Source organism: Panthera pardus, unplaced genomic scaffold, assembly GCF_024362965.1.
Source record: "Panthera pardus isolate Hobbes unplaced genomic scaffold, ASM2436296v1 HiC_scaffold_20, whole genome shotgun sequence".
Lineage (NCBI taxonomy): Eukaryota > Metazoa > Chordata > Mammalia > Carnivora > Felidae > Panthera > Panthera pardus.
The window spans coordinates 71,960,759-71,983,559 of record NW_026526766.1 but is presented as its reverse complement, the minus strand read 5'-3'; the positions used below and the strand labels follow the sequence as shown (position 1 = coordinate 71,983,559).

At 40.5% G+C, this 22,801-nt stretch overlaps 1 protein-coding gene across 8 annotated transcripts in view; it reads left to right on the top strand.

Moving 5' to 3' along the window:
- Nucleotides 1–22,801, top strand: part of SUSD1 (sushi domain containing 1) — a 249,583-nt gene that overhangs the window by 67,818 nt on the left and 158,964 nt on the right. For all 8 annotated transcript variants that reach the window (XR_008424309.1, XR_008424310.1, XR_008424308.1 and 5 more), the window contains exon 10: nt 4,454–4,646. Coding sequence is in view for 5 of the 8 variants with exons in the window: in XM_019454192.2 (XP_019309737.2) it covers nt 4,454–4,646 (193 nt within the window). In the remaining 3 variants the exon portion in view is untranslated. The remainder of the gene's footprint in view (nt 1–4,453; nt 4,647–22,801) is intronic.

Below are 22,801 nucleotides of genomic sequence, written 5' to 3'. Positions count from 1 at the left end.
ACAGTTTGATTTTTGTCGCTAGAGATGGATATGAGATGTGAGATGGATGCCAAGTGAGGGGTTAAATTGGAGGAAGACACTGTATTTGGTGACTTGCTATCGGTTTCCCTGTCTGGTATTTCACATGTGTATGTTTTATTATTTTATGCATTTTATAATTACAGCTTATTTTATCATCAAATTCATACTTGCAGATCTTTAAGAAACTCATTGCATGGCTATTGGTCCCCATTTAACTTGACTTTTTAAAAGTCAACACATCTCAAAATTATAAATAAACTCAGGTAGGAACTGAGAGTTTTTATTTTATGTCATTTTTAGTGCCTAGCAAGTCATTTGGCACAGTAGACTAAGTATTAAATTAAAGTTAATTAATTCATTAGCCATTTACCAAAACAATATAATGTATCAGTCACACTAAGGTAAAGTGGTTTGTTTTTTTTTTTTTAATATTTATTTTTGAGAGAGAGAGCATGAGCGAGTGAGTAAGCATGAGCGGGGGAGGGGCAGAGAGGGAGGGAGACACAGAATCTGAAGCAGGCTCCAGGCTCAGAGCTGTCAGCACAGAGCCCAACGTGGGGCTTGAATTCACGAACTGCAAGATCATGACCTGAGCCCAAGTCAGACGCTTGACCGACTGAGCCACCCAGGCAACAACCCCCCCCGTTTTTAAACATTTTTTTTTTAACCCACAATGATGTGGGATAAAGGTGAAGAAGGACACTGTGGGCAAGTAGAGTAGCATATTGAGTTTTAGGGAACATGGTTCTCTTAGGGAACAAAGAAAGCAAGGGAGAATAGCAAGAGATGAGGCAAAAACCTAAGCAGTGGCTAGATCATGAACAGCCCTGTAATTTGGAATTTGGATCTTATTTTGATGTCTCTGTGGAGTCACTGAAGGATTTTAAACTGGTGAACAAAATATTCATATTTTTATATTAGGAAGAATACAGGGGCTAGAAACATATTCAAGTACCTAAATAAAATTAACATTAAGATACAGATGATGTCAAAAAATCAGTGTAGGGCCTCCTGGGTGGCTCAATCGGTTGAGCTTCCGACTCCTGATTTTGTTTCAGGTCATGATCCCAGGGTCGTGGGATTGAGCCCTGAGTTGGGCTCCACACTGAGCAAGGGGCCTGCTTGAGATATTCTCTCTCTCTCTCTCTCTCTCTCTCTCTCTCTCTCTCCCCCTCACTGCCCCTCTACCCTGCTCATGCACTCTCTCTCTCTCAAAACAACAACAACAAAAAAACCCCAAACCAACCCCCCACCCAATAAAGGCAGTTTGCAAAGACAGTATAGAATATATATGTATTATAAAAATGCAAATGAACACCTGTTAGTGTAAGCCAAAAAAGAAAAACAAATTAAGCCATGAGACACCATGATTCTTCTTTGAGCATAGAATACTGTTCTCCACAGCTGCTGGCCACTGAAACTGTCATGACTTTTCCAGAATAGTTATGTTAGCATCTAGCAGTAAATTTTTGGAAATGGACTGTTAATTAATTATGCAGACATATACAGAAAGATTACGCTGTTCTCTGAAGCTTTATTTATAATAGGGGAAATTGGAAACAACTTAAATGTTCATCAGTAGGGATTTGGTTAAGTAGAGAATCATACATTCATCTAATAGACCACTATGCAGACATGAAATAGGTTCTGCCTCACACTGGACAGCATTTGCTACTGGAGACCCTCTCAGTCTCTCCCTCCCAGGATTCCTTTCCTCTGCCTGTCCCTTAAATCTGATTACCCTCAAGGTTGTTCCTTGCCCATTCTCTCGTCATTCTGTACCCCACTTTGAGCCATCTTATCCAATCTCTTTATTTCCTTCACTGTCTCTCCTAAATCGGTTTCTTCAGGCCTCATTGGTTCTATAAGCTGTAAGTCCCGTACTCCCTGATTAGCTTCTTGTGTTCTTTTGCATTGTGTCTTCATGTATGTGACCCTCCTACTAGCAGTGTCCTTCCTTCCCTTATCCTACCTGACTGCTTCCTATTTATCCTCAAGGCTCAGCTCAGTCAGCAACCCTGGTGGGACACCTTCGCTGACTTCCTGTCCCAAATGCTGTTCCTGATCTCTGAATAGTTTTTCCTACCCCCTAACTCACTTGGTTAATGCTAATTTCTCCTCTGGTCCATAATTAAGATAGGGAAGCTTTTCCCCATCCTTAAAGAGGAGGATGAGGTGTTCCTCCTGAGTGCTCCTACAGCCTCATGTATTATAGCATTTCTCCCTCAGTGTTTAAAAAAGTTCTTTTTAAATGTTTATTTATTTGAGAGAGAGAGAGAGAGAGAATCCCAAGCAGACTTCACTGTCAGTGCAGATAGAGCCTGATGTGGGGCTCGAACTCACAAACCCTGAGATCATGACCTGAGCCAGAGTCAAGAGAAAAGATGCTCAACTGACTGAGCCACCCAGGTGCCCCCTCCCTGGGTATTTTGTTTGCCTAGATACTCATCTGTGAGTTCCTTGAGGTTAGGACCTTATCTTATTTGCCATTGTATACCCAATGCTGTATGCTCTGTATATCTATTTAGAGAACGAATTAATGACAAAGTCTTTATATGTTAAAAAAACTTTTTTTTACCATTTATTCATTTTTTGATAGAGTGTGAGTGGGGGAGGAGCAGAGAGAGAGACACACACATACAGAATCCAAAACAAGCTCCAGGCCCTGAACTGACAGCACAGAGCCCAACGTGGGGCTTGAACTCACAGACCATGAGATCATGACCTGAGCTGAAGTCGGACGCCCAACTGACTGAGCCACCCAGGCGCCCCTACAATATATTTTTAAATAAAATAACTTCAGTATAGAATCATGCATGCAGTGTGATTCAAATTTGTAAACAGAAAGTAATTTTTTGTCTGTAGACTAAACCACGTGGAGTTTAGGATGAGACTGTGTAGAAATGCAGCCTCCATAGTTGTGAGGTCTTCTGCAGCAGATGGCAGCAGCCTGAATGTAGAACTGGTGAAGTCAAGTGTCTGGATTGACCCACTGTGTTTTGCATTTTCTAGAATGGGTAGAATTGAGAACCAATGGGCAAGGGGATTGAGGGTACTGGACAAGAGAATAATTGAAGTGATAGACAGTGGTACCTGAGAGAGTTGGGGAAGACGAGGACTGGGGTGGTAGAATATTGGTAGAAGATCTTGAGTGAGGAAATCTTGGGGGAAGAAATCTCTCTCTTGAGAGAGATGAGGAATAATGGGCAAGTGGTTCAGAAAGATAGGGGCTTGTGAGATCTTGGAGCAACTCAGCGTGACACAGTCTGGGATGTGGCCATGGATATGAGTAGCTAATGTGGAGTGAAGGAACTTTATAACATTGAGCTCAAGGAACTCTGAGGCCAAGTTTTGATGGCTTATTTATAAGGATCTTTAAGTTACCGAAGATAATGGTAGGAATTGAGGAGAGAGGAATCTCCCAAAGCGCCTGGTGTCAGGGTCTTGGATGACTATGGAAGATTGGCAAGGAATGAGGAGGGATGGGGGGTGGTATAGCCAGTGACATGAGCATCAAAGGAAATACTAAACACAAAGATGACCAGCTGTAGCACACTGACTGATCAAGGGTTTATCATATTACTTCTGGGACCTTCACATATTTTTTTCCTCTTAAATCCCTATATTATACATGCATCTTGGGTTGGCAGTGGGTAGGGTATTATTGGGTTAACAGCGTGCATGATGAATCCATGAACCAAACACTCTTTTATCAGAGCTCTAATAGGAAGGACCAAGTGAAGGACCATTGAACAGTTGCTTTGAATGCATAATTTGGAGGAGTCCTCATAAAGTTAAAAAATTCTATTTTGTGAAGCTTGTCGATGGATTCTTTATGAATGAAAATAAAAGAATTTTGCCCAATAGCTTCAGTGCAGTCTTGTAAAGTATTTTTTTTTTTAATTTTAAAGTATTTTTAAAAATGTTTTTAAGTTTATTCATAAATTTTGAGAGAGAAATCATGAGCGGGATTGGGGCAGAGACAGAGGGAGAGAGAGAGAATCCCAAGCAGGTTCTGAGCATGGAGTCCAATGAGGGGCTTGAACCCACAAACCCACTGTCAGATAATGACTTGAGCTGAAGTCAGACACTCAATTGACTGAGCCACCCAGGTGCCCCTCCGGTGCAATCTTCTTTACCTGGGAGGATATCATTGGATTACCTTAGGGTAGCCTATGTTTTGTTCATGTGAGATGCAGTTATGCATTTTAAGCTCTGCCCTATAGCTGGTTGAGGGGGACGTTGAATAGGATAGGTAAGGTAGCTTTGTAAAGTCCATCCTGGTTTAGCTCGCTATGGTATTAAAAATGATTCTAAGTGGGTGAAGACTAATAGAATGAACTTCTTGCTTTATCTCCATTTTGCTTATAGTCTAGATATCTGCAAGCCAACAGGAAATTTAATGCAACACTTTATTTTAATCTCATGACAGTTTAAAGTTCTGGGTCAGAGGTGGTATCTGAATAATTTTTATCATGCCACATCATTTAACTTCACAACGAGGGAACAAGCTCCAGTAGTGTGTTTAGACCTGTACCCAGCAGCGGATTACACAGTGAATATCACTCTACTGGGATCTTCTGAGCAGCACTCAGTGCAAATAACAATGACAACTGCACCAGCAGGTGGGTGTATGTGTCTTTCTGTTTTGTGGCTCAGGACAAGAGAAATATGTGAATTACACAATGTTGGGAATGCTCATCTGGGAGGCAAGAGACTTGGGTTCTGTTTCTAATGACCACCAACTTTTTCTGGGCTTCAGAGTGCCTGAATCTTACCACCTACTCCCTTCCCCACAGGGGTTCTGGCTCCTAGAGGGTACAGATCAGGAATGGACTGTGTTATTTAGGGCTCTCTGACAGTGATGGATTGAAAATACCTGTAAGGTCTACTGTCTTTTACCCAAACTTGAAGATAGCTGAGCTCCAAGGGTAGACCATATGGACAACTAGAACCAAATTCCAGGAGATCATGAATGTGAGCCGGGACAAAGAGACCTTATGACTAGACTGTGTATGAGCGTATGAACCCGACATAGAGAGCAGTGGCCTAATGAAGGTCAGGCTTCTTAGGGAAGGGCCATGTGGCCTTGTGAGGAAGCCAGATAAAGGCCAGCTGTGTCAACTGCACAGCTCTCACTAGTGGGGAGGGTCACAGAATTGTTTTGTTCTTTAATCCATTGGGTTTAACAAATTGATGGGTGGAGAGGCTGCCACCTTTGAAGGAATGCAGTTGAATAGGGTAGATCCTGCTCCTACCTTCCTGATACTTCTCTCCCAGACTAACCATTGTTCTGAGGGAAGAAAAGCAGAATTATGTGATGGTTGTCTAATATTGTGAACTTACTAAATGTCACTAAATTGTACACTTGAAAGTGGTTAATTTCATGTTGTGTGAACTGTACCTCCATTAAAAAAATTTTTTTTTTAAATTTATTTTGAGAGAGAGAGAGAGCGAGCTAGAGAGTGAGGAAGGGGCAGAGGGAGAGGGAGAGAGAGAATCCCAAGCAGGCTCCGGTGGTGACAGCACAGAGCCTGATGCAGGGCTCGATCCCACTAACCGTGAGATCATGACCTGAGCCAAGCTCAAGAGTTGGATGCTTAACTGACTGAGCCATCCAGGCACCCCATTATTCCCATTTCATAGACAAAGATCATGAGGCGCAGAGAAGTTAAACAATTTGTCCAAGACCACAAACCTAGCGATTTGAACACAGCAGTCTGGCTCCAGGGCCCTCATTCTTAACCAGAAATTCCACTGTTTCTCACTAATTATTTAGTTATTCTTTTTTTTTTTTTTAACGTTTATTTATTTTTGAGACAGAGACAGAGCATTAACAGGGGAGGGGCAGAGAGAGAGGGAGACACAGAATCGGAAACAGGCTCCAGGCTCTGAGCCATCAGCCCAGAGCCTGACGCGGGGCTCGAACTCACAGACCGTGAGATCGTGACCTGAGCTGAAGTCGGACGCTTAACCAACTGAGCCACCCAGGGTCCCCTAGTTATTCAAAAGAAAAAAGCAAAATTATGCTCTATGAACCCAGTGCATAGTCAGTCCAGACCCACCTTACTTTTTGCCAAGCTTGGACCGTGAACAAAAACTTCCAATGATGCATAAATGCATTCATTTAATGCATGTTTATTTCTTACCTACTATGTGTCAGGCAGGTTCTAATAGCTGACATCATAGCAGCGATAAAACAGTCCCAGCTGTCATGGAGTGGGAGTCAGGAGTTCAGGATAGTGAGAGATAAACAAGTAAGGAAATAAATCAGATGTTAAGTGGGGCTTAGTGTTAAAATGAATAAAGCATGGCAAAGGGAGTGACAATGAATGGTCAGGGAAGGCCTCTATTATAAAGTGACATTTAAGCACAGATCTGGAGGAAGTGAGGGAGTAAGCCATGCATAAGGAGGACGCCAAGTGACAAAGTCTTGAGAGAGGCATGTCCTTGACATGTTCTAGGAACATCAAGGAAGCTAATATGGCTGGAGCAGGGTGAGCTGGAGAAAGTGGTAAGAGGTGAGGTCTAAACTGTAGCCTTAATATAATCAGGGTCCCATGGTGTCAAATTCAGAAAGTAAGTCCATTGTTACCTTCTCCTTACAAGGTGGATCCCAAATTACCGTTGGTAAGTATACTCTAGCACGTGATCTTTCAGCCTCTATAGGTTCCCAAGCAATTTGGAGTCCACCACTTGTGAATTTGAACTTAGTTTGGGAAATGGTCTCTTCTCATAAAGTTACTTGGATTCTGACAGTAGTCTTGCCATATGTTTTTGTGGGGAGGGAAATCCTCTTCTGTGGAAAATTTTAGAACTTTGCCACGGTGGCTCCAGGTCTTTCTTGGTGCCCACCTCAAGTATTTAGCACCTTTTCATTTTCATGTCTCCTTCAGGCCCTGTTTCTATCCATTGCTGACGATCTTTATCTCTAGTGAAGGATCCTCCCTGCTTTGTGGGAAGAGTACCCCACAGTATAGTGGGAGGAATAGTAGGAAAGTCTTCAAATGAATTGCACTGTCTTGCATGCCTCCTTCACCGTTGCAGTTTCCTGCCCTTTTCTCTCAATTTCTCTTTCCCCAGAAAGATCTTGAGAATCGTTTTAGTTCTGAGCTCCTGGGGTTCGTATCACTGAATGCCTTGCCTCTGAGTGCTGCTTCGTGGTTAGGAGTTTTTGCATTTGTCGCCTGGAGAATTATCCTCAGCTGATCCTTGAGCTGCTTTGAGTTTCTGGAACTTGTGCTTTCACTGGTCTAATGAGGTCCAGGAAGTGCCCTAGGTTAGTGGTGTTCACCCAGGCCCCACCTTTCCTTAGAACTGACTTTTTAAAGACTCAGCCGCCTGCACTTCCTTAATGGGCACTGCAGCAGCCCTTCCGGCCACCAGTTCCTTTTCTGCAGGGGGTAAGCCTCCAGCATCAGTTCCCTCTGATGATGCCCACTGTAGGCTTTCAACCTGCTTTTTCCCACTTCTCTATCCCCAGGTCTGGCCAATTCCTTTTGCTAGTTGTTAGTACTTTCCTTCCCTATATTTCCCTTTTGTTTTCACATTTAGATTTTTGTTCTACTGACATACTACTTTGGATTTGGCCAGTGAAGTCTCCATTGAGAGAGAATGATGCCAGAGAGTTCTGGATCTGCCAGCATCATCCCGTGCTCAAATAAATCCTGCTCACCTTTAATGTCATTAGGAGGTACATATTTCTGTTCAGTGCAACCTATAACCCAGGCCTGGGTCTGATCAACTGTCCTTCTCCCTGGATCCTCCCTAGTGCACCTGTTTTTCTGTTCCTTCTTCCTCAAGTTCTAATTCCTTGCACTGCCCAGGCAGGTGTCCGTAGAGCCTGTGCTATACCTGCTGTTCCAGCTACATGAACAATGAATGCTACTTGAAACTAATTTAATAGTGCATGAAAAATTCACTGATTTTTCTAGTCATTCTCTTCTTTTACAAAAAAAATTTTTTGAATATTTTTTTACTTTTGAGAGAGAGAGAGAGAGAGTGAGAGAGAGAGAAAGCTGGGGAGGGGCAGAGAGAGAGGGAGACACAGAATCTGAAGCAGGCTCCAGGCTCTGAGCTGTCAGTACAGAGCCCAATGTGGGACTCGAACTCATGAACTGTGAGTTCATGACCTGAGCTGAAGTTGGACACTTAACCAACTGAGCCACCCAGGTGCCCCTAGTCATTCTCTTCTTAAATATGTCCACATTTTCTATTTTTTTAAAGTTTATTTAGTATTTATTTTGAGAGAGAGAACACATGCGCACACATGAGTTGGGAAGGGACAGAGAGAGAGGGAGAGAGAGAATCCCAAACAATGTCTGTGCTGCCAGCACAGAGCTTGACGTGGGGCTCATTCTCACAAACCATGATATCATGACCTGAGCCAAAATCAAGAGTCAGATGCTTAACTGACTGAGCCACCCAGGTGCCCCAGTATGTCCACATTTTCTCTAACTACATAGCATCACAATTCTAGTTATTGAGGAGTTTCCCGTTAATGCTGACCCTGCCTTCCCTATTTAAAATGCTAAGAAGACCCCTCTTGATAGAATGATACCCCAATCTGGGCACCTGTTGGGGCAGGTGTCATTTTCTTCTGTCTGCCAAAGGAGTCCTTCTCTTCTTATCCTTGATGATCTTGAGCCACCATCCCCAACCTAGTAAATATCCCAATCTTTTCTAGACTCTTTAGAACAGTTACATTTGGATGCATTTCCTCATCCTTATCATATTTTTTCTAGCTGGACCAACAGGATTTCAAATTTTCTTCACCTTGATGTGATATCCTTCACTTTACTTCATTCTCTCCTAATCTTGTCTTGTGTGTAAGAACAAAATCTGTTTTGTAAACTGATTTCATTCCTTTTTTTTTTTTTGAGACTTGGCAAATCTCATTTCTAGAAACAGAGGATTCTAGGCCTATATCTTTTATGATTCCTTCTTGGCACTGGAGTTTGTAATGATCCCACTGGATTTTATCTACTTTAATGCAAGAAAAATCATTGCTGTAGAATCCCCAGTCTGAGTCTCTGTGATAACATAAGAATAACTAAAGAACTTATTAAAACACAGGTGCCTGTGCTGTACCCTAGAGGTTCAGATTCAGTAGATCTGGAGCGGGGACATCAGATTTTCGTTTCTGGCAGGCTCCCAGGCCTCGGTGGTGCTCCTAGTCCACATTGTGAGTAGCACTGCTCTGACTGTATAGACCTTAGCTACTCCTGGGTAATTTAAAGGCCCTTTCTTGAATGTAAAGATGTGATAGAGTGATAGAAAGGAAAAAAAAAAGTAGCCAAAGATAACTCAGTGTGCTCATGCCTAAGAACTCGTGTTGAAGTTTTTCCTGGTTTGTGAAGTTTTCCTGATAATGGAGTATCTACCTCCTCTATTCCTGCAGTTTCAGCGACAGAGACTTGAGAGTCTCCCATTTTCCCCCATGGTACTTTGCTCCCCCGTGATAGCTCTTGTCTTTATGTAAACTCAGGGTCCAGTCAGTGTATCTACATTTTGCATTTGGGAGAGACTGAATCTTACCCCTTCTTTCCATAGAATGACAAATAAGAAATATCAACTTTATTGCCTGGGCCAATTCCCAGATAACTACCTCCAACACAGAGTTTCCAATAAAAGTTATATTAGAGAATGAAGCTTAGGTATGCGGCCAAATGGAGCTTCCTACTCCTGTTTCCTCCAGAAGTATGGGCAATTGGATCTGCAAAGGACCCTCCCCTGGCTTAGCCCAAGCTAAGGGCAATGGGTGAAGTCTGGTTAGTTGCCTCTTGGAGACTGGAGATATATGTGCCCCTTGCACCTGAGAACAGGCAGGTCCCAGAAACCAAGAATCTGCGTCTTGTTTGGGCTGTGACCTGTGATATATGAACTCCACCCACTAGGAAATGTGACCCAAAGAATGGTAGTGTCTTACCAGTGAGATTACATATTTATTGTTCCATCCTTGAGGATTAGTGAGTAGGGAGTGGAGACAGACCACAATTGTCTTTCCTTTTGTGGAAATGGAAGACAGGTAAATAGCAACCTTTAACACACTTGAGCAAAGTTATTGATGTCTGCAATGTTAGAGGGTTGAACAGGAAAGTTCTATTCTAGTTCTAGGAGTCTATGTTAGGAAAGCAATTTTAGGTTCCTTCAAATTCATTTATTTCAACATTTAAATTTCTTTCTTTTCTTTCTTTCTTTCTTTCTTTCTTTCTTTCTTTCTTTCTTTCTTTCTCTCTTTGTTTGTTTGTTTCTTTCTTTCTTAATTTTGGAGAAAGAGAGGGGCTCTTAAGTGGCTCGTCTGACTTCAGCTCAGGTCATCATCTTGTGGTGCCTGGGTTTGAGCCCCACGTCGGGCTCCGTGCTGACAGCTGGGAGCCTGGAGCCTGCTTCAGATTCTGTGTCTCCTTTTCTCTCTCTGCCCCTCCTCCACTTGTGTGCTCTTTCTCTCTCTCTCTCACTCTCTCAAAAATAAATGAACATTTAAAAAAAATAAAAATAATTTTGGAGAGAGAGAGAGACAGATTGTGAGTGAGGGAGAGGGGCAGAGGGAGAAAGAGAAAGGCTCAGTTCCATGACTCTGAGATCATGACCTGAGCTGAAATCAAGAGTTGGATGCTCAACTGACTGATCCACCGGGTGCCCCTCAACATCCAAATTTCTTGAACAATTTATTTACCATTATTATTTAATTTATCCAATTTTGTATTCTTATTGATACAAACAACTTATTCGTATAGTAAGAATTTCATTATTATTTGTGTCAAACATTTTTCTTGTTTTATAGTTTCTTTTAATTTTGTTTATGGTGTTTTTGACATATAAAAGTTTTAGATTTTATGCAGTCAGTACTATTGATCTTTTCCTTTGTGATTTATTACATTAATATTAAACATAGAATTTTTTATGGGGCGCCTAGGTGGCTTAGTCAGTAAGCATCTGACTTTGGCTCAGGTCATAGTCTCACGGTTCGTGAGTTCAAGTCCCATGTCGGGCTCTGTGCTAACAGCTCAGAGCCTGGAACCTGCTTCAGATTCTGTGTCTCCCTCTCTCTCTGCCCCTCCCCTGCTTGCATTCTGTCTGTCTCTCGTTCTCAAAAATAAACATTAAAAAATTTTTTTTAAACATAGAATTTTTTAAACAAAAGAGTATTACTTATATCCCATCTTGGTTTTCTAGGAAAAACTTTAAGTGACCTGCCTGGATATAGAAAATAAAATGAGTTAGATATGTAAGCTAAAGAAGAATGAAAACAAAGTCAGGGGCATAACAAAGTATGTAGGAATAAGGTTGGTCTAATCCATATCCTTACAACCTATTTGTTCATTCGTGGCTCATAAATTTAGGTTTAGTTTTCGACCCATCCAATCAGAAAGGGAGCCATTACATTGTCCTTCAGGTAACAACAAGGCTGTGTTTCTTGGGAGAGGTACAAGTTTTTTCAACAATGTGATCAGATGGGAATTCCAATTCTAGGGGTTTCATAAGTAGTGAAATGTAAAGCAGCATTTTAAGAGGATTTTATGAGGCTGTTTCTTTTATTGCTCGTCAGCATGGCTCATATTAAAGGAAAGCACAGTTCAGTGTGGAGTGGACAAGGAAAGATGCCTTAAAAGTGCCTGTGCTCTGATGATCTGGCTTGATTCAGGGGAGGATTAGATTATTTTAGATTATGAGGAGGAATGACTGGAGTCCATGTGTCCTAAATATTTTTCTCAACGCAGATCTGATACATGGTAGGTGTCACTGAGCTTCAGACTGTTCTGTCTCATCAGTACTGAGGAGGCAGTGGTTCTGGGTTGAATCACAGGGGTCTGTGCCTGAACAGAAGGCTGCCCACCTCTGGTAGAAGATTGAGCCTGTGGAGCTGAACCAAGGGAATTGTTTGAATTTGCCCTGCACAGTTGAATGAGTGATTGAACTCCCCAAATTTCTCTCCACATAATATGATCACATACTTTTAGCCTGCAAATTTCAGGGTAGGTGTAACCAGATACCAAATTTGCCTTAAGAAAAATTTCAACAAAGTGACTGTAAAACTCCCCACTTTGAACAGATTTATATCTTCTTGTTCCTTCTAAGATAAAATGCAGAATGTACATCAAGGACAACTAAAGGATGATAAGATGATACCACTGTCTATAGAACAGTTATAAAAATAGTAATTTTGTTTTCAAAATAGTTGATGCTTAGCCATTCTTTCTGACAGTATTTCCCTTGCAAAGCCAACTGTCCATTTAGACTGCTCCTAATTAGTGTTTTAAAAACTATAATGTTTATGAATAAGAGATTTTTTTTTAATGTTTATTTTTGAAGGAGAGAAAGACAGTATAAGTGGGGGAGGGGCAGAGAGAGAGAGAGAGGGAGAGAGAGAGAGAGAGAGAGGGAGGGAGGGAGGGAGGGAGGGAGGGAGGGAGACCCAGAATCTGAAGCAGGCTCCAAGCTCTGAGCTGGCAGCATGAGCCTGACACGGGGCTCGAACTCACAAACTGCGAGATCATGACTTGGGCTGAACCCGGACGCTTAACCGACTGAGCCACCCAGGTGTCCCTGAATAACATATTTCTTTTTGTTGTTGTTATTGTTGTTGTTGTTCTCTTTAGCAGAGGAGTACATGCACTCAGTTACTTCTAAAATACTGTTGGTACATTTTCTAAAAAACAAAAAGAGGGAAACAGTATAGTCTTCCCTGTATTGCCTGGTAGAAAACCATGACTGTTAAGGTGGCTTATTTTATCTTTAAAATCTTATTTATTTATTTTAGAGAGAGAAAGCATGATTGGTGGAGAGGGGTGAGGGGCAGAGGGAGAGAGAGAGAATCTCGAGCAGGCTCCATGCTCAGCATGATGGAGCCTGATGCGGGTCTCGATCCCATGACCCTGGGATCATGACCTGAGCTGAAATCAAGAGTCGGATGCTCAACTGACTGAGTCACCCAGGCGCCCCTGTTAAGGTGGTTTATGATTTAAGTTTTCTAACAGCACACATAATTTGAGATCTGTGTTGACCTTATAAAACTTCCCCCATAACTGATTCCTATTTACAGAATTGAAGTCCAAACAAAAGGTAAAAAAATTTAACATTGTTTCTGACAGTTTCCTTCAAAATGATAAATATTATAACAGTATTCTCTGGTAGGAGAGTTATGTCTGAAGTCTTTCTGCCTCTTTTGTAAACCATCAGCCTGAGAAGCTCATACTTGGCAGCTGGCCAAGCCAAAAAATGGCGTGTATTTTGAACAGAATACCCAATCATTTGCAATATGCCAAAAATGGGGAAAGTAAATGGTGTTCTGTCCTGTCCTTTCCTTTCCTTTCCTTTCCTTTCCTTTCCTTTCCTTTCCTTTCCTTTCCTTTCTTCTTCTTCTTCTTTTTTTTTTTTTTTTTGAGATAGAGTGCTCGAATGGGTAGGGACAGAGAGAGAGAGAGAGAGAGAGAAGGAAAATCCCAAACAGGGTCCGCACTGTCAACGCATAGCCCGATGTAGGGCTCAAACTCCCAAACCGTGAGATCATGACCTGAGCTGAAGTCGGACACTTAACTGACTGAGCCACCCAGGTGCCCCAATATTTGTTTCATTGTAAAATAATATAATGACATTGTAGATCCAGCTTGGTGGTGTCATACCCATGGGGTAAATAAAGATGAATAGGTTATTTAACATTGGAGTGCTTCACTAAATGGGTCCTCAATGGCTTTGGAGGCAGTGGGTTCATCTTACTCTTTTCAGGACTTCCACATTCTTTTTTTTTTTTTTTTTAATTTTTTTTTAACATTTATTTATTTTTGAGACAGAGAGAGACAGAGCATGAACGGGGAAGGGTCAGAGAGAGGGAGACACAGAATCCAAAACAGGCTCCAGGCTCCGAGCCGTCAGCACAGAGCCTGACGTGGGGCTCGAACTCATGGACCGCGAGATCATGACCTGAGCCGAAGTCGGCCGCCCAACCGACTGAGCCACCCAGGCGCCCCAGGACTTCCATATTCTAATCATGTATACACAGACTTCAAGACTGCTGTCTCCTAGGCTGAAATCAGAGAAAAGATCACTTACTCCTTAGTCTAAAATGTCCATTAATACAATGCAAAGGAAAGCTAACTACAGTATATTCTTTTTTATTTCATTTCCTTTAACTTTTAAATTTTGGTATGATTTCAAATTTCTCTCTCTCTCTCTCTCTCTCTCATAGCCCCCCTACACCCCTCCCCACCCCAATTCTCTCTTCCTGAAATAAATCCTACTTGGTTATGGTGTATTTGTTTCTTCTGTGGTGTTGAATTGTTTCCACTAATATTTTCTTCAGCATTTTTGCGCCAGTATTCATGAGTGATACTGGTTTATAGTTTTCTCTCTATCTTGTACCATCTTTATCAGGTTTAGGCATTAGTATTTTCTTTGCTTCATAAAAAGAATTTGAAAGATTTCCTTCATCATTATGCCCTTCATCATTTGAAGGGTTTCCCTCTTTGTTACAATTCGCATAGCATTTGAACTATCTGGTCTTGGATGGTTAGGTAGAATTTCCCCTTGAAACAGTCCAGGCATGGGGCTTTTCCATGGGGGTAGTTCCTTGATAACTGCCTCAGTTTTTTGCTTATGGAAAATGGTCTGTTTAAACTTTTTACGTCTAATGGGGTCAGTTTTAGAAAACTGTATTTTCCTAGGAAGTGCCCATTTTCTCTGTTTTTAAATTTATTTGCAGAGTGGTCTGAAAAGTAGTTTCATTTAACCCTTTGAATTTTCTTCTGTTTCAATGAGTATTTCTCCCTCTATTTGTATTTTCTTCCTTTTTTTGTAGATTAAGTTAGCTAGTAGTTGGTCTCTTATTTTAAAAAAGCCAAGGTTTTGTTTTATTAATTAGATCTGTTTTCTTTATAGCCTGTGGGCCACATCTCGCCTGTTGCCTGTTTCTATAATAAAATTTTATTGGACACAAAAGGCCGAGCCTTTTATTTACATAATGTCTATGGCTGCTTTTGTGCTACAAAGACAGAGTTGAGTAGTTGTGACAGAACTGGACCAGAAACTTTTTACAAAGATAGTTACAATCTGACCCTCTATAGAAACAAGTTGCTAGGGGTTCGTGGGTGGCTCAGTCGGTCAAGCGTCTGACGCGTCTGACTCTTGATCTCAGCTCAGGTCTTGATCTCAGGGTTGTGAGTTCAAGCCCCAGGCTCAGCGCTGGGTGTAAAGCTCTGAAGTTGTTGACCCATGCTCAACTGCATCATTAATTTCTGCTTTCATATTTATTATATTCCTTCTTATGCTTTCTTTTACTTTATAAAGGTGGTTGCATTTTATCTTCATTGTGAATTGTGGTTTTTTGCATTAAAAAGTGTTCTTTGTCATATTTAACACTTTTTTTTTACTTGAACTCTACTTATGTGAGGATTGCAACCCCGACTTTCTAACGGTTTCCATTTGTCTGCTATACTATTGTCCATCATGTTATATTTAGTCTTTCTGAATCACTTGGTTTTAGGTGTCCCTCTGGTACCCAGCATATAGTTAGATCTTGTGTATATGGAATATTATATGTATATAAACTTTATTTTTATTATTTTTATTTATTTATTTTGAGAGAGCGTGCGAGTGTGCACTGTCAGTGCAGAGCCCAGCGCACGGCTTGAACCCACAAACCACGAGATCGCGACCTGAGCCGAAGTCAGACACTTAACCAACTGAGCCACCCAGGCACCCCTATATGTATATACATTTTAAAACTCTCTATGGCCTTGATACTTGATAGTTTTGGCTGGATATAAAATTCTTGGTTCACATTTCTTGATTTGAGTTTTCGTAAAATTCGGTTCTTTGGTTGCCTTGCTTTTTATGTAGCTTTTGAGAAGTCTGATGCCACTTAATTCTGTTGCCTTTGGATCTTATTTATTTCCTTGAGTGAAGATGCTGAGGAGTTTTTCTTTATCTTTTTTTTTTTTTTAATTTTTAATTTTTAACGTTTATTCATTTTTGAGAGACAGAGAGAGACAGAGCATGAGCAGGGAAAGGGCAGAGAGAGGGAAACACAGAATCTGAAACAGGCTCCAGGCTCTGAGCTGTCAGCACAGAACCTGACACAGAGCTTGAACTCACGGCCTGTGAGATCATGACCTGAGCTGAAGTTGGACGCTCAACCAACTGAGCCACGCAGGTGCCCCTCTTTATCTTTAAGGTGTAATAATTTTATTTGGCTAAGTCTTAGATTTGATTGTTCTGGATGAGCTTTCTCAGGTATAGAGTGGGACCTTTCAGTATTTATATTCAGATCTTTTGATTTTTGTAAACTTATCCTGGATTATAGTTTTAAATATTCAGCTTTAACATTCTTTTTCTTTTAGAGACTTCAATTATACATATGTTGGATCTCTGCTTATATTCTGTTTCAACCACTTGAATTTTGCTCCTTGCTACTTCTTTTTAATATCATTTTTTTTCTTTTTGTTTGGTTTCCTGTATTTCTTCAATGCCCCTTATTAATTTTTTATTCTAATCCTTCTTTGGGTCTGACGACATTTTAGCTTTATTTCTGATACAGATTTGTCTTTTCCTTTTGCTTGTTTCCTGAATTCAGTCACTTTTGTCTCATTTTCTGCCTGCTTTGTGTCTATTTCTGTTCTTAGTTTTTGAATTTCTGACCCATAGTGCTTATTTGAGGATATTTATTTCAATTAATTGTGTCACAGGGTTTTTTTTTTTTTTAATTCTAGTTTGGGGTTATTTAAAAATTGTAGTTTTTCATAAGCTGAAATATTTTGATTATCACATTCTTATCTTTCTTTTCTTTTCTAAATGAACACTGCTTTTGTATATTAATTATATAACATTGGTAGTTTAGAATGGTTAATAATATTTCTAGGTTAAGAGTGCCCTCTTCTGTTACTCAATGAAGTGCAGTTTCTTTAAAGGATATTTTTGTTGTTTTTTTGGTGAGTGTGGGGATGAGTTATATATTGTTTTATTTTGGGGTTCCCTTTTGTCTTGTAGGATCTTACATTCCCCCCTTGCTTTTTCTCATCACTGCTTCGTCTCCCCAGGACACCAGTTCTTTCCACTGAATCATCTTCTTTCCCAGAAGCGATGCCTTTTTCATGCCACTACCTGAAGTGTCCTAGACTTTCACCCTTTGCTTGTAGACAGTCCTGTGGTACACAAGATTTTCCTTTCAGTATTTTCACACTGAAAATGGAATTTCTCCTTCTGGGAGTGAATCTAGCTCACGTTCAGGCCCCTCATTTCCCTCTTCTCTTTTCCCTGCTCTTTCAGAGCCCCCTACTTTCTACAGTGACTTGTGGGAGGTTGAGAGATAGCTTTGCTGGAATTTGGCATTTATTCTATTAAAAGGCAACTTAAAGTTTCTTATATTCTCTGTCTTCTGGTTAGTATGACAGCACTGGTTTTATGTTGATTTGTTTGTTCTTGTTGATCTGAAGAATATTTTCGGAAAGGTGTTGAGAGATTTGGATTTAACTGGCCACCATTATCATTGAACAAATTGCAGCACTAATCTAGAATAAATTCTCAAGTGCTAACTTTTCCACCCCCATATCTTTGCTCATGCTCGCTCTTCTACGTGGAACCCCCGCCCCTTTTTTATTTAGTTCCTAATATTCCCATCCCCCCTTCTTCTACAGTCTCTCCAACTGAAAATAAATTTTCTTTCTGAATTCCTATACTCTGCTCCAGGGAAGTATGTGTAATAGTTTGGCACACTCTGGAGTCAGACTATCCAACTCAAATCTCAGATCTCTTACTCTTTGTATGCCTTTGGGCAAATTACTTAAACCTTTATGTGCCTAAATTGCTTTAACTGTAAAAATGGGAGTAGCAATACCTATATCATGGGTTTGTTGTGAAAATAAGTGGGTTATGGGGAACCAGCACAATACCTGACTCACAACAAGCATCTGTGAGATGTTAACTATTATTTAAATTTACTTTATGACATTTATTATATATGCCCTTATATTTTTATTATACAGATATAGGGTATAACTCTTTCTAGATTAAATACATGTTAAGGGCAGAAACCATGTCTCTCAGTTCAGTGGGGGCAATAGACAGAATCAATAATAATATGGTGCATAACGTGTAATTGAGGTATTTGCAGGTACTATGGGGGCACAGAGGAAGTAATGACTGGTTTTGCCCAGAGTTGCTCCCTCACATTACTGAAGCAGAAACAAAGTTTCAAAGAAGTTGATGAACTAGGAACCAACTCTTCTCTTCTGTGAGGCATTCTTGCAGGTCTGGTTTTTCAACTGCAGGATTCTTGATTAGGTTGGCCTTCTGGGTGGGGAAGGGAGAGAAAGAGTAGGCAGAGTGACCACTAAAAATGAAGCAGGGAAGGAATATTGGTATGAGGGACAGGGCATGTACTTGCCATAGCAAGGGGTCAGAGAGCAGGGTAAGAAGAGATTCAGGACTGGTTCTATTGGGGATTCTTTTCTCCCCAGTTGAACACCTCACGGGTTCAACCTGCCTGTGGTCCAAACCATAAGCCCCCTGAGTGGAGGGAAGGGGACCTAGGGTGAGAGTTGCCCTCTGACCAAGATGCAACTGAATTTAACCAGTGAAACAGTTCTGTTTAATTACTCTAGCATATTCTCAGTGGGGGTGATGTCACCCTGGGGGCAAAATTACCCACAAGGGGGCAAAAATTTGTTCTTGAGAGGTGAGAGAATTTTATTCTTTTTATATATGAAGCACAGATAAACATATAGTACATAAGAAACATACAGCATATCTGGGATTATTACATTTTTATAGAAGGTGAGAGATTAGGGGAAAACTGTTTAAAAAGGTTGCTCATTTTTGCTTTTAATTCTCTTGCCTTTGGAGAGGTGTCAAGCAAGAAATTGCCGTGGCTGAGGTCAAATAGGTTGTTGCCTGCTTTCTCCTCTAGGGCTTAAATTTAATAGAAAACCATGGGGGAAGGGAAGGGGGGAAAAGTTACAAACAGAGAGGGAGGGAGGCAAACCATAAGAGACTCTTAAATACAGAGAACAGAGAGTGGGAGGGGGTTGGTTTGGGAGAGGGGAAAGTGGGTGATGGACGTTGAGGAGGGCACTTGTTGGGATGAGCAATGGGTGTTGTATGTAAACGATGACCACTTGTTGGGATGAACCGGGAATCTACCCCCAAAACCAGGAGCACACTTTACACACTGTATGTTAGCCAGTTTGACAATAAATTGTATTAAAAAAATTAAAAAAATAAAAGGCCGCTTGTGGGGCTGTGATGAAAAACGGTAGAGAAACACTGTTGTAGCTTTATAATAGGTACTGATACCTGCTTATGACCTCTTTCAATTCAGTGTTTTTGTTGCTATTCTCGTTAATCCTTCCAAAGAAATGTAGCAGTGATTGCTTTCTGTTCAGTGAGTGTGCCAAGCTGATTTCCTACATGGGGGACACAGACCTTGGAGCTCCCTCTGACTGCTCTTCTTCCATTCTTGGTGACTCACATCCGTCGGGTCTCTGCTCACAAATCATCTCTGTGCTTTCTAGCCTCCTGAGTTGCTTTTCTTCAGACTTTACCAGCACACAAGATTATATTTTTTATTTGTTTTGTCTACTTATTTATTTTCTGCCTTTTTTGCTAGAATGAATTCCCTTAGGTGTAGCAACTTTGTTTCCTCTCCACTTTATCCCTAGCCCCTAAAGCATGCCTGTAGATGGTAAGAACTTTCTAAGTATTTATTGAATGAATGTGTAAACTCACCACGTTCCAAGAAGGTTCACTTTTGAGTCTTTCCATTCATGGATGTGGCATTTCTCTATTGTTTTCTTTTCTGTCCTTCCGGAAAAAAAAAAAATCTTCATAAGTCTTGGACATTTCTAGTTAGATTTATTTCTAATAAATCTATTCCTATTCTATTTTATTTGAAGTTTGTGGTTTCTTCTCCTGTGGATAAGGATCTTTTGATTATTTTATTTAATTTTTTTAAAATTTAGTCTTAATTTTATTTATTTATTTTTTTTAATGTTTTTTTAAAATTTATTTTTGAGACAGAGAGAGACCGAGCATGAGCAGGGGAGGGACAGAGAGATGGGGAGACACAGAATCTGAAGCGGGCTCCAGGCTCTGAGCTGTCAGCACAGAGCCGGACGCGGGGCTCGAACTCACAAAGTGTGAGATCATGACCTGAGCTGAAGTCGGACGCTCAACCGACTGAGCCACCCAGGCGCCCCAGTCTTAATTTTAGTTAGCACAAAGTATTATATTAGTTTCAGGTGTACAGTGTAGTAACTCAACACTTCCTTACCTTACTTGGTGCTCATCATGACAAGTGCACTTCTTAATCTCCATCACCTACTTTTTTTTTTTAAGCTTATTTATTTATTTTTGAGAGAGAAAGTGCACATGTGTGTGTGCTCGAGAGGGGGAAGAGGGCAGGGGAGAGAGAGAGAGAGAGAGAGAGAGAGAGAGAGAGAGAGAGAGAGAGAGAGAGAGAGAGAATCTGAAGCAGGCTCCTTGCTGTCAGCGCAGAGCCCAATGTGGGGCTCCATCTCACAAACTTTGAGATTATATGACCTGACCCGAAATCAAGTGTTGGAGGCTTAACTGACTGAGCCACCCAGGTGCCCCTAGGATAGTTCTTTTTTTTAACTTTTGAGGAACTTCTATGCTGTTTTCCACAGTGGCTTCACCAGTTGGCATTCCCACTAACAGTGTAGGAGTGTTCCTTCCTCCACATCCTCACCAACACCTGTTATTTCTTGTGTTGTTACGTTTAGCCATTCTGACAGGTGTGAGGTGATAACTCAGTGTAGTTTTGATTTGTATTTCCCTGATGGTAAGTGAAGATGAGCATCTCTTCATGTGTCTGTTGACCATCTGTATGTCTTATTTGTAGAAATGTCTGTTCATGTCTTCTACCCATTTTTAATTGGATTATTTGGTTTTTGGCTGTTGAGTTTTATAAGTTCTTTATTTATTTTGGATACTAACCCTTTACCAGATATGTCATTTGCAAATATCTTCTCTCATTCTGTATGTTGCCTTTGGTTTTGTTGATTGTTTCCTTTGCTGTGAAGAAGTGTTTTATTTTGATGTGGTCCCAATAGTTTACTTATTGCTTCTGTTTCTCTTGCCTCAGGAGACATATTTAGAAAAAAGTTGCTATGGCCCATGTCAACAACATTACTGCCTGTGTTCTCTTCTAGGATTTTTTATGGTTTCAGGTCTCACATTTAGGTCTTTAATCCATTAAAAAAATTTTTTTTAATGTTTATTTATTTTTGATAGAGAGAGAGAGAGAAGAGAGAGTGAGTAAGCAGGGGAGGGCAGAGAGAGAGAGAAAGGGAGACACAGTATCCGAAATAGGCTTTAGGCTCTGAGGTGTCTTCATAGAGCCTTCCATGGGGTTTGAACTCACGAACCATGAGATTGTGACCTGAGCTCAAGTTGGATGCTTAACCAACTGAGCCACTCAGGCCCCCCTCTTTAATCCATTTTGAATTTATTTTTGCGTATGGTGTAAACAGTCCTTTTTTTTTTCTTTTTCGTGATGCCATCCCAGCACCGTTTATTGAAGAGACTTTTCCCATTGGATATTCTTCCTCTTTTGTTGAAGATTAATCGACCATATAATTGTGGGTTCATTTCTGGGTTTTCTATTCTGTGCCATTGATCTGTGTGTCTTTTTTTTTTTTTTTGTGCTAGTCTCAAGTGTTTTGATTACTGTAGCTTTGTAATAAAACTTGAAGTCCAGATTTGTGATGCCCCCAGCTTTGCTTTTCCTTTTCAGGATTGCTTTGACTATTCAAGGTCTTTGGTGGTTGCATACAAATTTCAGAATTGTTTGTTTTAGTTCTGTGAAAATTGCTATTGGTATTTTGATAGGGATCGCATTAAATCTGTAGATTGCTTTGGGTAGCAGGGATATTTTAACAATACTTATTCTTCCTATCTGTGAGCATGGAATGTCTTTCCATTTCTTTGTGTCATCTTCCATTTGTTTCATCAGTGTTTTATAGTTTTCAGAGTACGGGTCTTTTACCTCTTTGGTAGATGTATTCCTGGGTATCATATTATTCCTGGTGCAATTGTAAGTGGGATTGTTTTCTTAATTTCTCTTTCTGCTGCTTCATTATTGTAGTGTAGAAATGCAACAGATTTCTGTACCTTGATTCTGTATCCTGCCACTTTACTGAATTTGTTTCTCAGTTCTAGCAATTTTTTTGGTGGAATATTTCAGAATATATATATGTGTGTGTGTGTGTGTGTGTGTGTATACATATGTATGTCTCATATCATGCAAATAATGAGAGTTTTACTTCTTCTTTAGCAATTTGGGTGCCTTTTATTTCTTTTTGTTGTCTGATTGTTGTGGCTAGGACTTTAAGTATTATGTTGAAAAAAAGTGTTGAGAGCGAACATCCTTATCTTGTTCTTGACATTAGGGGAAAAGCTCTCAGTGTTTCCCCATTAAGGATGATGTTAGCTGTGGGTTTTTCATATAAGGCCTTTATTAAGTTCAGGTATACTCCCTCTAAAACTACTTGCTGAGCGTTTTTATCATGAATAGTTGTTGTACTTTGTCACATGCTTTTTCTGCATCTGAGATCATATGGTTCTTATCCTTTCTCATATTGATGTGATGTATCATGTTGATTGATTTGCGAATATTGAATCACCCTTGTAACCTAGGAATAAATCCCACTTGATCATGGTGAATGATTTTTTTAATGTATTGTTGGATTCAGTTTGCTAGTATTTTAAAGAGGATTTTTATGTGTCTGTGTTCATCAGGGGTATTGCTCTGTAGTTCTCTTTTTTA